Here is a 13602-nt window from a genome sequence, read left to right as displayed (position 1 = left end):
CATTTCATTTTTTTGGCAGATAGTACCTACCAATTATTTCACCGATAACCTAATGATGTTAGGAGGCTAAAATTTGCAAAGAAGTAGGTAATACGTACGGACGAGCTCTGCTACTAAGTGTACTAATTATATTACTACTAAAAATTATAATAGGTAATTGCAAATTAGAACTATAAATAATACAGACACGGATCCAGCTTCACATAATTGCTCAACAACAGGCTAGAACCGTTAAAACAAAAAAAAAGCAGCAGACTCTCAGTCGGAAACATTTGAAGTTGTTACTTTTTCACGTCAAAGGCATTTCGCTAGTTATTTTCTTAACAAACAGAATTGCATTGATTGTTATTAAGTGTTAGAGTTTCCCATACATTGAAATGGTGTTCTCACAGTTAATATTCAGAGCCAGCTCCCGTGAAGTCAATAAATGCTACAAAACGCGGAAGGTAGTTAAGAAAGGTTGAAAAACTACGAACAAGCAATAGACTAACTATTCCTTTGAGTTAACTTACAAAATATGTTAATTACATGGAAGTTACCACAGAACATGCTAAAGTAATTTATAATAAAAAATTTAACAATAAAAAGAACAAAATCAGTTTTTTCTAGATGTAGAAGATTAGTATTTTTGAAAGAATAGTCGCTTTTCCCATCTTACTAAGCAAAAAACCTGTGCTCAGGGAAGCTACGGCAGTAGTCCAACGGATGTGGCTCTGCTTGATAATTGCAGGCTTATAAGCCATTAGCTTTAAAACTTTGGTGAACGTTGTTAACTCTATCGATGTAAACTAAACACAAATAATAATCATAGGAATAGTCGAAAAGAAATATAGTTTATTAAACTCTAAAACCACGTTAACTCAACTTTCGTTTGACCATTATTATTATTACAAAAATGAAGGACCATATCCTTGTTACAGAAATGAAGGAGGAAGAAACGACGGTGGCAACTGACTCTTCGATATCGCTTGAAAAGACACAGTTCCAGTAGTTGTTTAACAATTTACATATAGTTCATCGTTAGGTCATTCCAATCTTTTTATCCCAATGAAAAAATTATGGTTGATGGATAGAAGAATAAGATAAAAGCCAATAGAAAATCTAATAAAATTGGAAGAAATGGAAGCAATGTACTTAATGAAGAATTAGATACTAAGACCAAAGATGTATATAGAAGTCATGTCTAATCTGAAATATACAGTATTGTCTCGGCAAGTTTAGTATAAAATAGTGCAAATACCAGCTCTTTATATATGAAGATCGATAATATAACCACAATGTCGGTCAACAACGACCTCAGCGACTCCACGGAGTCAGCGCCGAAGTTGCGGATGAAGCCGGCTGTCAACAAGATATTCTGTTGTAGCGTCACGGCTGCCTCGGGGTTCGTGGCAGCATATGCTTTGGTATGTAATGCATTTATTTTTCACTCAGATGTTCATTTAAATTGCAAGTTTCTGACTTTATTCTGATGTTTTCTTGATAGATAAATGATTTGACTTGTTGACAACTAACTCTTCTTTTGTTCCTTAAAAACACACCGCGATATCTTTTATCCTGACTACTTTAGTGTTGCAGTACCTATCAAGCGACGGTAATAACATTTAATCAGAGGACTCAATCACTCGCAAATAAATTAGTTTGTTAATCTCTATGTAGCGAGATAAAGTAATCTTGGATTTATTTATGAGTAATTCGTCGAATATTTAAAAAATGTTTCGACGGTTAATTGCATTCATTAAACTCTAAAATCTTATTCATAGTTTGCGTCTATTAATTCACAAAATTTGTAAGGACTTTGTTCATTTAAAAGATGTATTAATGTTGATGCTACTGGAGGCTGCATACAATCGCAAACATCGTTAATTAGGAAACATAAAGGAATTGCAATACCGACATAATTCTTATTAAGAATCAGGAGAATCTAGGTTATAGAAACCAAACATTGTTTGGTTACATACATACATATAAAGTAGAAGGGGCCTAAGTAAGGCCAAGAGCCAAGTTATCTCACGAGATGTCGAAACTGCAGGCGGCGAATCGGAATGCGTAATAACTGAGATAACAGATTTTGTATTCCGATTGTTAACTGGATCGTAATATTATGAATATATTATGATGTTTAACAAGATGCGATCTTGTAGTAAGTAGAGTGATGTGGATGCCTAAGTAGAAGTTGCATCACTCTGCAATTTGTCAGATTTGATTGATAACGGTAATTACAAAAAATATATTTAAATTAAATGGTTTCTTATATAGAAATGAAACTTGTAAAAGTAGCAAAGTTTTAACAATCTCCATTCCAGTAAAAACTTTACGTCACGGACTACGGTGCGATGGACGTACTCAACCACCGTAATTTCCATATTATCACACCTAGCTGATTCAGCAAACGTTTTTATGCCATATTCTATTTCAGAAAAGAATACTGTATAATTATTATCAAGAATGCCCTGTTTCCAGGTAGCGTACGCCATAGCCTTAATCTACGAGATAGTTTGGCTGGTGGAGTCTCAGGCCGGGCTGCCCGTGCCGTCTGTGCTGCTCATGCTGTGCTACTGCATTGTCATCTCCGCTACCGTCACGCTGGTGCATGGACTCATCTCGGTGAGTGGGCCAGTCTCCTTACCCAGAGTTTAGCTCTGATCTACGAGATAGTGCTGCTGATGCAGTCTACTGCATCCTCATCTATCGCTCTCTTTAACGCTGCGATGGGACGAAATAGAGAGCGTACCCATGCAGACAAAATTATCTTTTTGTCTCTTGCGTGACCATCACAGGCCAACTGCAGGATATCACTGTCTGCCTGTCTTTAACGGCTGTGGTGCATTAAATTAACACCCTGCTTTTTCTGCATCCAAAGCCGTCGACTAGCTTCCCACATCTGGATCTGTGTATTGTCCAAATATTCTTCTTAATTTAATCTCGTGGGATTATTTTATTTGTCTATCTCGATATACGATTCAAAACACATTATCTGTCAAAAAGATTGTATCTCTTCACTGAAAGAAACTACTATTTCCACTAATCTTTGAACGACAAGGTATAAAGTTCATACGTCGTAACAGTAAGTAGGTAATCCTATGTTGGTACTTACCTATAAGTTAGAGTTTGGACTTTACTAAATCTCTAGCACTGAATACATAGATAATACTCGTTGTACGTAGTAATAGGTACACTGAAAATCGTAATAATTCTACTTACTTACTTACTTACTAACTATTATGTTTTCGGTGATAACGTTTCAAAGGCAACGTGCACATAACTCAGTCGAATCTATGTCTGGAATTCGCTTCCTACAACAACACAGTAATTAAATTCTAGTATCAACCGAAACAGTAACAGTAAAACAGTAGGTATTCTACGTTATTTCATACGAGTTACTTTACACTCATTTCATGGTGGTTTTCTCTCACGTCACCATTATAACACGACCTTAATAATGATTTCTTAATTTCATGTTACAAAACCAATTCTTTACACGCCTTCCTCCTATTGTGCATTTGAAAATGTAAAATTAAATTATTATACAACACCAAAAAAAAAAACATATATTTTTTTCGTGATATCGTTATTATTCTTGCAAACAGCAAAAACCCGTCAAAGAGGAACCAAATATTATTAGCGCTAACAGACAGACAAATTAACTAAAAATTGTTTTAATCTTATATTTTATCTCAAATCAATGTACAAAATATAATTACCATAAATATGACTTGAAAAGTTAAGAGGTTTTAAGAAACATTTTTACTCACAAACAAAGTAATCTAAGTCAATTATTTCGATTTTTTAAAATTAATGAAATCGCTTAAAAAAAATTTGAGTTTATATCGTGGTTAGTTATGCATAAAGCTAACGTATTATACATATGTATACAAAATATTTCGAATCACAAAAATGACATCATCATGACATACAAAAGTTGTTTTAAGCCAACCAGCAAGTTACCCTACCAGCAAGGACATGCATATCGTAAAGTGCCGTTATATGCCGCGTAGATAATGCTAAGTATCTAGTACCACATACTTGTGATAATAACATAGGTACATAGTAAGTTACTGACCTATTCAGTGTTAAATGTGTGATTTTCACTTTCTTTAAGGGATATCCTGGGTTCGCTGCCCAGTTAAAGTCGAATTAAGAGCTTATATTATCTACCTAGGAACCTATCTAAATTGAGTTGCCTTGTTGTTCATGATGTCCTTTGGACTATCCTTTCTTTCGAGAAATTCAATTAAAAAAATCAAAATCAAAATCATTTATTTCAAGTAGGCTCAGTTTACAAGTACTTTTGACACGTCAGTTGACTATTTGTAAAGATTCTACCACCGTTTCAATCAAATTCTCATTATAATGTATATGTTACTGGCAATCATTATAATTCAGGTATTCTATACAATGCCTAGGCAATATCTGTATAAAATATTATTTTATTAATCGGCTGAATGTTTATTTTCAGAAAAACAACACATTTCTATTGGCGTGGCTGATAGCGGTCATCCTTGTCCTAATACCAGAATGTGCTCTAGTCTTCTACATGTCTATAAGTCATTGGGTGAGTAATATCTCTATTTACATTCTTTATTCGCTAACTCGGTGTCTATCAGAAACTAAAGTCAAGCTATTTGTTAATACCACGTTGGACTTTACTGATAGAGAAAAACGTTTCGTAGCATTATTCCCTACGGAAAACTTATTTGCCATAGTTAAGCGACTCATGGTAAACTTTGTATTACTGCTAGGTGATGTTATGCAGACATTACAAACTGCTCAGTTGGTGCAATGGTTAGTCCATTTGATTTCTGGCAGCCTGGGTCCTGGCTAGTGTTGCACCCCTGTACCGTGCTCGGATAGGTCGTTAAAAACCTTAAGTCCCGGTCATTATCATCAACATTGAGCTTACACGCTTTCGAGTAGCGTGGGCTAAGTACGAGTATAGAATAGGAGAGATGAACTTTCCTCTTCTATACTCGTAAGTGAGAGAGGTCGTTTAGAGTCTACAGGAGCTCTCTACAGTGTAGAAGGCTTTAATATAAGCTGATAGTGATAATGGAACATTATTATCTGTACTAATATGATAAAGCTAAAGAGTTTGTTTGTTTGTTTGATTGAACGCGCTAATCTCAGAAAATACTGGTCTGATTTGAAAAATTCTTTCAGTGATAGATAGCCCAATTATAGAGGAAGGCTATAGGCCATATTTTATTCCTGTATTACTACGGAAACGGGAACCACGCGGGTAAAACCGCGCGGCATCTACTAGTAAGATATAAATTTGGATTTTCACAGATAAGTCCTAACTTTTCCGTGAAAAAAATCCAAATTTATATCTTAGGTACCTAGTATGTCTAATAATAATAATAACATTATTAACAGCACAAGTTAATTCCGAAAGAACACGTTAAGAATGTTTCGTATTAATTAATTATAAGTGGGTAAATGGGCTATAATACACATTGTTGACACTGATCGTTGTCATAAATAAACACTGGTAACATTAATAGGCATTCATTTTACCTAACGATACGCAGGGAAGGCAATTAGCCTTCAAGTAATTGAATAATCACGGCCATTACTCAATTAACAAGTTTATGTGAGCGAAACTAATATTTGTATTTTCCTGTCACATTCAATATAACTGGGTTAATAAAAGGCAATGAAAGATTTAACAACTATACATTATTTTATTTAGAATAAGTAGCTAGACTTATTCTAAACGCTGTTAAATTTACAGTTTTTGATTATAATTTCACAGTAGGTAATTCTGTAATTGTTTCCATCTTTAAGTAAATATAACTTATACGAATGACTAAGCATCTTGGACCTCATCATTTCTTTCCATTACTTCCATCAGGCATGAGAAAAGTAAAAATTTTACTTGGATACTCGTATCCGTGTACCTGTGTTTCAGTTTATTTTCTCCATTTTTCATAACATTTCAAGTCATAATAGTTTATTGTGTTTATCTTCCAGGGTCTGCAAGGAGTGTACGGCGGCGCGGAGCTGGCGTGCTACGTGGCGCGACTGCCGGCCATTGTGTGCGGTGTAGTCCTTGTACAGTCCGCGTACGCGTTACGAGAAGCCAGGTACCTTTTTATGGTTTAGTACCTCAAAATTACCTTTATGAAAGATCACGTGAACAAAGTGACCTCATCATCTCTTTACCCTTATCCCATTTAAGTGGGGTCGGAAAAATATGTCAATCTTTTCCATTCGTCTCTATTACTCATCAACTCATCATCCACTCCTTTTACACATATGTCCACTTTCACACAATCCAACCATCTCTTCTTTGGCCTTCCTCTCCTCTTATGACCTTCCACTTGCACATTCATGACTTTCCTCTCTACGCATTACATGGCCATACAAAGCTAACCTTCTACTCCTCAATTTTTCTGTCACAAAGACATAATAGTTAATAAAAGACTAAGATCAAGTTATTGGACATTGTCTTAGTATAATAATAATATATTATAAGATTAGGTTAAAGTTAAATGACTAATTAGTCACATAAGTAGCCTAGATCGTAATTTTATGAAGTACCAAATTGGTACTTTACAATAGAGAGAAAAAAAAGTACCTCAAAATGAAAAACGGATCCCTTTATAGAATTAATTTCTTGACGGTCTGTCTAGCTGTCTGTCTGTTCATCTGTCTCCCAAGATATGTGGAGGGGAACGCGTGGAGGAATCGAGATGAAATTAAAACCTTACTCGTTCTACAGCCCCTTGAAACTGTGAAAATATTAAACTTTTAAGATAAGGTATAAAAAAATTAATTTGTTTATTTCGCAAAAAAACATAATAAATTTTTGACTCTCAATGGAATTGAATCAATGAATTTTAAAGTTATGCCACTTTTATAGCGAGAAAATATCTCGCTACTCAAAAAATAATAATATTCGTAATGAATGACCTTTCGCATTTACATATTAGGATTAGTTTTTCAGGTAGAAACGAGTCAGAGTTTTTCTGTTAAAGATGTTCTGTTGTTTAAAGAAAAACCCTTTAAAAAATTTCAAAACAGTTGTCAATAATTAAAAATATTGAACCTACCAGCAGCTTGCCTCTCAAAATTACTATTATCTGAACGTACAGTTATCTACCAATCTACCACACGTGCCTATGCTAGGAAAATGGGCTGTTAAAAGTTCAGGATTTATAAAATTTCGAAGGTCTGGCAAACACACGCTCTCGCTCTAGCACACCACAGAAAATAGCACAACTCTGTTTCTAGTACTGTATTTCTTTTTTTGTTCTCATTGGATGATCAATAGGGTTATATCGGATGATCGTTAGGTTCATAGGTCGCGCTTTCGTACGAAAAATTCTGCCTACTTTATAGAATTGATTTCTTTTAATATACAGAATTAAACTAAAATTCCTTTTAACTACGGGAAGGTTTACTTTAGTAATTAAGATCATCATCATCATTATCAACCCATATTCACACACGCAGAGAATTAAAAAAATTCTCTGGTATGCAAGTTTCCTTCCGATGTTTTTCCTTTACCGTTTGAGACACGTGATATTTAATTTTTAACCGACTTCCAAAAAGGAGGAGGTTCTACGTTCGACTGTATGTATGTTTTTTTTTTTTTTTTATGTATGTCCAGCGATAATTCCGTCATTTGTGGACCGATTTTGAAAATTGTTTTTTTGTTTTGAAGGGTTTGATTCCAGGGTGGTCCCATTTTTTTCATGTCAGGATCTGATGATGGCATCCTGGAGAAATCGAGGGGATCTTTTGAAAATTGTAGGAACGGCTAGTGCGTTTGTTAGTGTTTCCATAAGGTATTTTAAACCACTACAATTTTATGAAGGTCTGGAGTTGGTCTGATGATGGAGCCAAAACACAGACGATGGAACTCGTCAACGATTTACAGCAGGTACCTTTTGTTTAGGCTTGATTTATTTGTATTGATGAGAACTTTCCACCTAGATGGGTTGTGACTGTATTAAGGGTCTGATGATGAAGACGAAGGACAGTTAAAAGAACTCCTCAACGGTTCACAGTAGCTACCTTGTGTTTGGACTTGATAAATTTGTATTGATGAGAACTTTCCACCTAGGTGGGTTGTGACTGTATTAGGGGTCTGGTGATGAAGACGAAGGATAGTTAAGGGAACTCCTCGACGGTTCACAGTAGCTACCTTGTGTTATGACTTGATAATTTTGTATTGATGAGAACTTTCCACCTGGATAGGTTGTGACTGTATTAGGGGGGTTAAAAAACATCTACTTAGTCGAGGGTACTACAACATTGATGAGTTCCTTAATGATAAAGATGCTTGGAGGTCGTTGGATCAGCTTCCACCTTCACACAGAAAGTAAAACTACAAAAAATGTAAACAGTAATTGTTATTAATTGTAAATTATAATACTGTATGACTTTTTCAAAAGAGCAACTGTTGAGTTTCTTGCCGGTATCTTCTCAGCAGAACCTGCCTTCCGAACCGGTGGTAGAATCTTTACAAATAGTCAACTGACGTGTCAAAAGTGCTTGTAAACTGAGCCTACTTGAAATAAATGATTTTTGATTTTGATTTTGGTCTGGTGACGAAGATGAAGGATAGTTAAGGGAACTCCTCGACGGTTCACAGTAGCTACCTTGTGTTTGGACTTGATCAATTTTATATTGATGAGAACTTTCCAACCATGTGGATTGTGACTGCATAGGGGGTCTGGTGATGAAAACGGAGGACAGTCACCTTTCATGTTTTTCTGAATATTCATATTACGTGTGGATAAAGGGGGAGTAAAATTTTGTATATGAGTTAAGGTAGTATTTTTAAAATTGGGATTGTAGGACTTAGATACTTATTATAAAAAAATAACGTTTCAACTAATTGCTTATTTATTTTTGTTCACACTCTGTAGGTGTGCTAACACTAAAAATTAAAAAATAAAAATTTTAATAAAAAAAATTCAACCGACTTCCAACTCAAAAATTAACTTAAACTAAAAAGCAAAAAATAACATCTTACCTATGTGCTACCTTCTGATCAGTTTGAAGGCGGTGCCAATCTAGTGTCATGTTTTAATTAAAGCCGTTTCTGAAAGAACCACATAAATTTTGTAATTTAAACGGCTTAAATTAAAACATCACTGGCTTGGCACCGCCTTCAAACTGATCAGAAGGTAGCACATAGGTAAGATGTTATTTTTTGCTTTTTAGTTTAAGTTAATTTTTGAGTTGGAAGTCGGTTGAATTTTTTTTATTAAAATTTTTTTTAAAATGCACACAAATGAAAAGTTGGAGGTGCATGCCTTGAACCGTAATTGAACACACACCCTCCGGAAGGGCACGGAGGTTATATCCACTGGGAACAATTAAGATACGAAAATTAAATCTTCCTGGCACTATCAACAGTCTCTTGTGTTCTTCCAGGAAGGGCGACTACGGCAACCCGGCCGCAGTGAGCGGCAGTGAGTTTGACGCCAGCCACTTCGTGCCGGACTCGCCCAGCGCCTTCACAAATGATGGCTTCTTGGCTGACAACGGTGATTTTTATTTTTTAGTATTCTCGGCCTTGCCTCATACCTCTTGCCTCCTTCATGTGACAATTAAGCACCATATCCGATCGTTTCGTTTATAACAAACTAGCGGACGCCCGCGACTTCGTCCGCGTAAAATTAGTTTTTTTAGAAATCCCTCGGAAACCATGGATTTTTCCGGGATGAAAAGTAGCCTATGTGTTAATCCAGAATAAAATCTATTTCCATTCCAAATTTCATCCAAGGAACAAACATACACACACACACAAACTTTCGTCTTTAAAATATTAGTGTGATAGCGGTCATGCTTTCGCTTTCGCTTTTACTTATGTACACATCTTCCCTACCCCTACCTTACCCTACTCCCTACCTAAACCTACCCAACCCTACTGTGCCCCTACTTTTCCTTTACCCTACCGCTAACCCTAACCCTACCCTACCCCTGCCTTACCTCTACCCTACCCTTACCCTACCCCTACCTTACCCGTACCCTACCCGTACTCTACCCTACTTGTACCCTACCCCTTCTCTACCCTACCTCTATACTACCCTTCCCCTTCCCTATCGTACCCCTACCTCTACCCTACCCCTACACTACCCCTACCCTACCCTAACCTACTCGTACCCTACACCTTCCCTACCTTACCCCTACCCTTCCCCTACCTTTAGCAAAATCGGTCCTGCCCTTTGAGGGTGGTGCGATGACCAAAGGACTATTTCCCAAGAAACTAAAGAGGGGTAATCTCTGGATCTACTGGACCGATTTAGAAAATTCTTTTACCAGTAGTAAGCTACGTTACTTGCGAGTGTCATAAACTATGTTTGATCACCATATTCACACGGGAACGGGAACTACGTAATTGAAAGCGCGGGGCGTCATGTAGCGGAATTTCTGCGTCTTTTAGAAATTTTGTATTATCTCCGAAACTATTTAACTAATTAACATACTATAAAGGGCAAACCTTATCTCCATAATATCCTTGTGATTATTAAATAATTTATTTTGATAAGGATTTAAGTTAAGTAGCATAAACAATGACGCAAACCTAAGTATATAAAATTAATAATTTTTAAAACACAAAAGGTACTATATCTGCTAATATATAGAAGATAGATATATGGCGTCGCGGACTTTTTTGTAGAACTTTTAAAGATACATAAAGCCTCCATAGATTAATTTCAATTTTACACAATGGTTAAGGCAGCGCATGCGAATAAGTCTGCCTTAGAAGATTTTCGGTCCGACCTGTATGACAAAAACTGTGTTAACTCGGCTAATATATATGATACCAATATAAAATATAGCCTATAGCACTCCCCGATAATGTAGCATTCTACTGGTGAAAGAATTTTTGAAATCGGACCAGTAGTTCCGAAGATTACCCCATTTAAAAAATGTGACAAACTTACAAACTTACAAACTTTACCTCTTTATAATATTAGTATAGATAGTATAGATTAAGATTTCATTACAATGGTTTTTAACGGTATTTCATGAAACAATGTTGATAAGAACTTAGGTTGTTACTTATTTAATAAAAAAGGTTCCGTGAATTTTGATGGATGCATTCCAAGGTGCTGGAATAGTGTCCCGCACCGGAAATCGCTGGGTTTGATTGATCGACTGGGTTTGAAAGATTGGTCGACCCGCCACAGGGTGGACCAATGACATCAACCGGGTCAGATGGAGCCGCTGGATGCTGGCAGACCTTGAGGTTTGGAATGTAAGCAAGCGATCTATGCCAGCAGTGGGAGTCCATTGGTTGATGACTTCTTGTAGGTATTTAATTTTATTCGGGTTACATTTTTGCTAAATGGAACTGTCATGTGATATTCAAATTCCCTAGACTTGACAAATTAATGTCCTACAAAAAATTTTTGAAATTTTTCATATCATGTAGATATTTTCTTTCAGGGAAATCTGGATCAATGCCCGACCTCCGCCGTCACCTAGCTTCCCGTCAGTCCATGAGTATGGGCTACCCGCCGATGATGCTGCCTCAGCCGCCGCCCGCCTACTGGCAACACCTCGCCGACCGGCAGTACGCCGCCAGCCTCAGAGGATTCCCTAAATCCTTCGCCCCCCCACAGAACTTCGGCACATGGGTCGGCCCCAGAACAGGACCGTTCTTCGACAATCCATACAAGAGAAGGCATTCCGTGGTCGGCGCTTTCAACAATGACGAATACCCATCAAAAGGCTACGATTTCGAAGATAGAATGGACTGCAAAAGTGAAATGGCCTATCCATACAGACCGTATATTTACGATCCAAGAATGTATCCCCCAGATTACGACCCGCGGTTCTTCCAGAACGATCTATACGGCAACCTGCGGCACGATCCGTATCATTTTAGCGGTTCAAGGGAAAGAGTTTTCTATGGTATAAGAAATAGTCATAACTCAGTTGGCAATGAATCGGATGATCTGACTAAGTATAAGGATGTAGCTCTCTAGACCCTAATGAATGACCCGTACTCTAAAAAAAAATGTGAGCCGTCACGGGACGCCTGGCAGATGTGAAACATCGACATTATTATAATCCACTAACACCGTACACACTACTGCATATAGAATATATATATACCATCATATAGCATGGCGACGCGTCACCACGGCATGCGTCACCACGCCAGAAATCGGTTTTACGTGCGGCTATAGATGTTTCACACCAAAATACCTACATGATTCTTTTGTACCCTACAACTCCAAGCTAGACTATAGTTAAAGGCATGCCTCGCTATGAAGTCATTATGCAGTCTCTCATTATCTTACTTACTATTGATTCTTAGTTGGTTCAAATACAATTAATATTACAGGAATATATAATTCCGAAAAATATCTCGAAATAAGCCTGACTAGTTCTTAATTATAAGCTTATAGCAACGCATCTTAAAATAAACTGATTTAGTTTGGTTTAGTTTGCATTAACTAGCGAAGCATATTCAGACAACGAAAAATAAGTGTTAGTTTTAACTCTTTAAATCTAAATAGTAAATAATTCAAGGGTTGTGTCTGATCGGTGCTTGTGCGTTGTGCCTTGTATATTATAATGATAAGTAAGTATAAAATAACATGAATTGTTTAAATGAGTGATTCAGTAAGTAGATATTATAGGTATAATGTATTTTTGATGTATGTTTTATATTAATACTTTAATCTTATGTTCGTGAACGATGTGAATTAAAAAAAGGCAGAAACGAGTTTACTTTTGCGAGAAAAAGCCTGGAATTTGTTAACTTTTAATAATTTTGATAAGAAATGCACAATCATATTATTTAGATAAGTAGTCATAGTTTCAATGGAATCTAAGTATTAATAGTTTTAGCGTGTTACCTTAATAACCAAAGGATTGTAATTTTTCTAATGAAATGTAAACGAAAATCTTCCAGTCACTATATTGTTTAAGAGATTATAGTTTTTTACAAATATCATATTGAGTTTTATTGCAATACCTACTACTAAATAAGTATACTATAAGATTAATATGTGCGCGTTACTTTCAATTCAAATAATTAGCTAACGGTTGCCCTGCCAACAAATCAGAAGAAATAATTTTTCAGGATAATTCAGATATTCAAAATTCAATTTAAAAAATTAAAACAGATTGACAACTGCTACTAAAATAAAGAAAGAATGATTACTTACGTCAACAACCCAATGAACTATTTTATGTTTAATTCTAATTTGACTGGACTATAATATGAGCCTTGATAGCCCAGTAAATATGACGTTTGCCTCTGATTCCAGAGCGCGTAGGTTCCAATCCGATCCTGGGCATGGTGCATTTTTAGAAATTAAATATCACGTGTCTCAAACGGTGAAGGAAAAACATCGTGAGGAAACCTGCATACTTAAGAATTTTCTTAAATCTCTACGTGTGCAGGGTCTGCCAATCCACATTGGGCCAGCGCGGCAGACTAAGGCTTATCCCCTCTCATTTTGCGAGGAGACTCGTGCATGAGGCAAATACGGATAGTTTTTTTATAAAATGTTTTCAAAATATATTAAATAATTAATAATTAATTTCAATAATTAATCTTTATTGGCATTATTTTGAACTAGCTACTACTTAGTTCAAAACAATGCCAATAATAATTAATAG

General features: G+C 36.1%; 1 protein-coding gene across 1 annotated transcript in view; it reads left to right on the top strand.

Annotated features, from left to right (window-relative positions):
- Positions 1 to 12929, top strand: part of LOC112045567 (uncharacterized) — a 28692-nt gene extending 15763 nt beyond the window's left edge. The window contains exons 2-7 of the mRNA XM_024081803.2: positions 921 to 1406; positions 2464 to 2607; positions 4460 to 4555; positions 5974 to 6086; positions 9391 to 9503; positions 11413 to 12929. Coding sequence (XP_023937571.1) covers positions 1254 to 1406; positions 2464 to 2607; positions 4460 to 4555; positions 5974 to 6086; positions 9391 to 9503; positions 11413 to 11954 — 1161 coding nt within the window. The 5' untranslated portion in view covers positions 921 to 1253 and the 3' untranslated portion in view covers positions 11955 to 12929. The remainder of the gene's footprint in view (positions 1 to 920; positions 1407 to 2463; positions 2608 to 4459; positions 4556 to 5973; positions 6087 to 9390; positions 9504 to 11412) is intronic.
- Positions 12930 to 13602: the final 673 nt, after the last annotated feature.

Source organism: Bicyclus anynana, chromosome 2, assembly GCF_947172395.1.
Source record: "Bicyclus anynana chromosome 2, ilBicAnyn1.1, whole genome shotgun sequence".
NCBI classification, from domain to species: domain Eukaryota; kingdom Metazoa; phylum Arthropoda; class Insecta; order Lepidoptera; family Nymphalidae; genus Bicyclus; species Bicyclus anynana.
The sequence above is the reverse complement of the archived record's forward strand: the minus strand, read 5'-3'. Positions and strand labels throughout refer to the sequence as shown.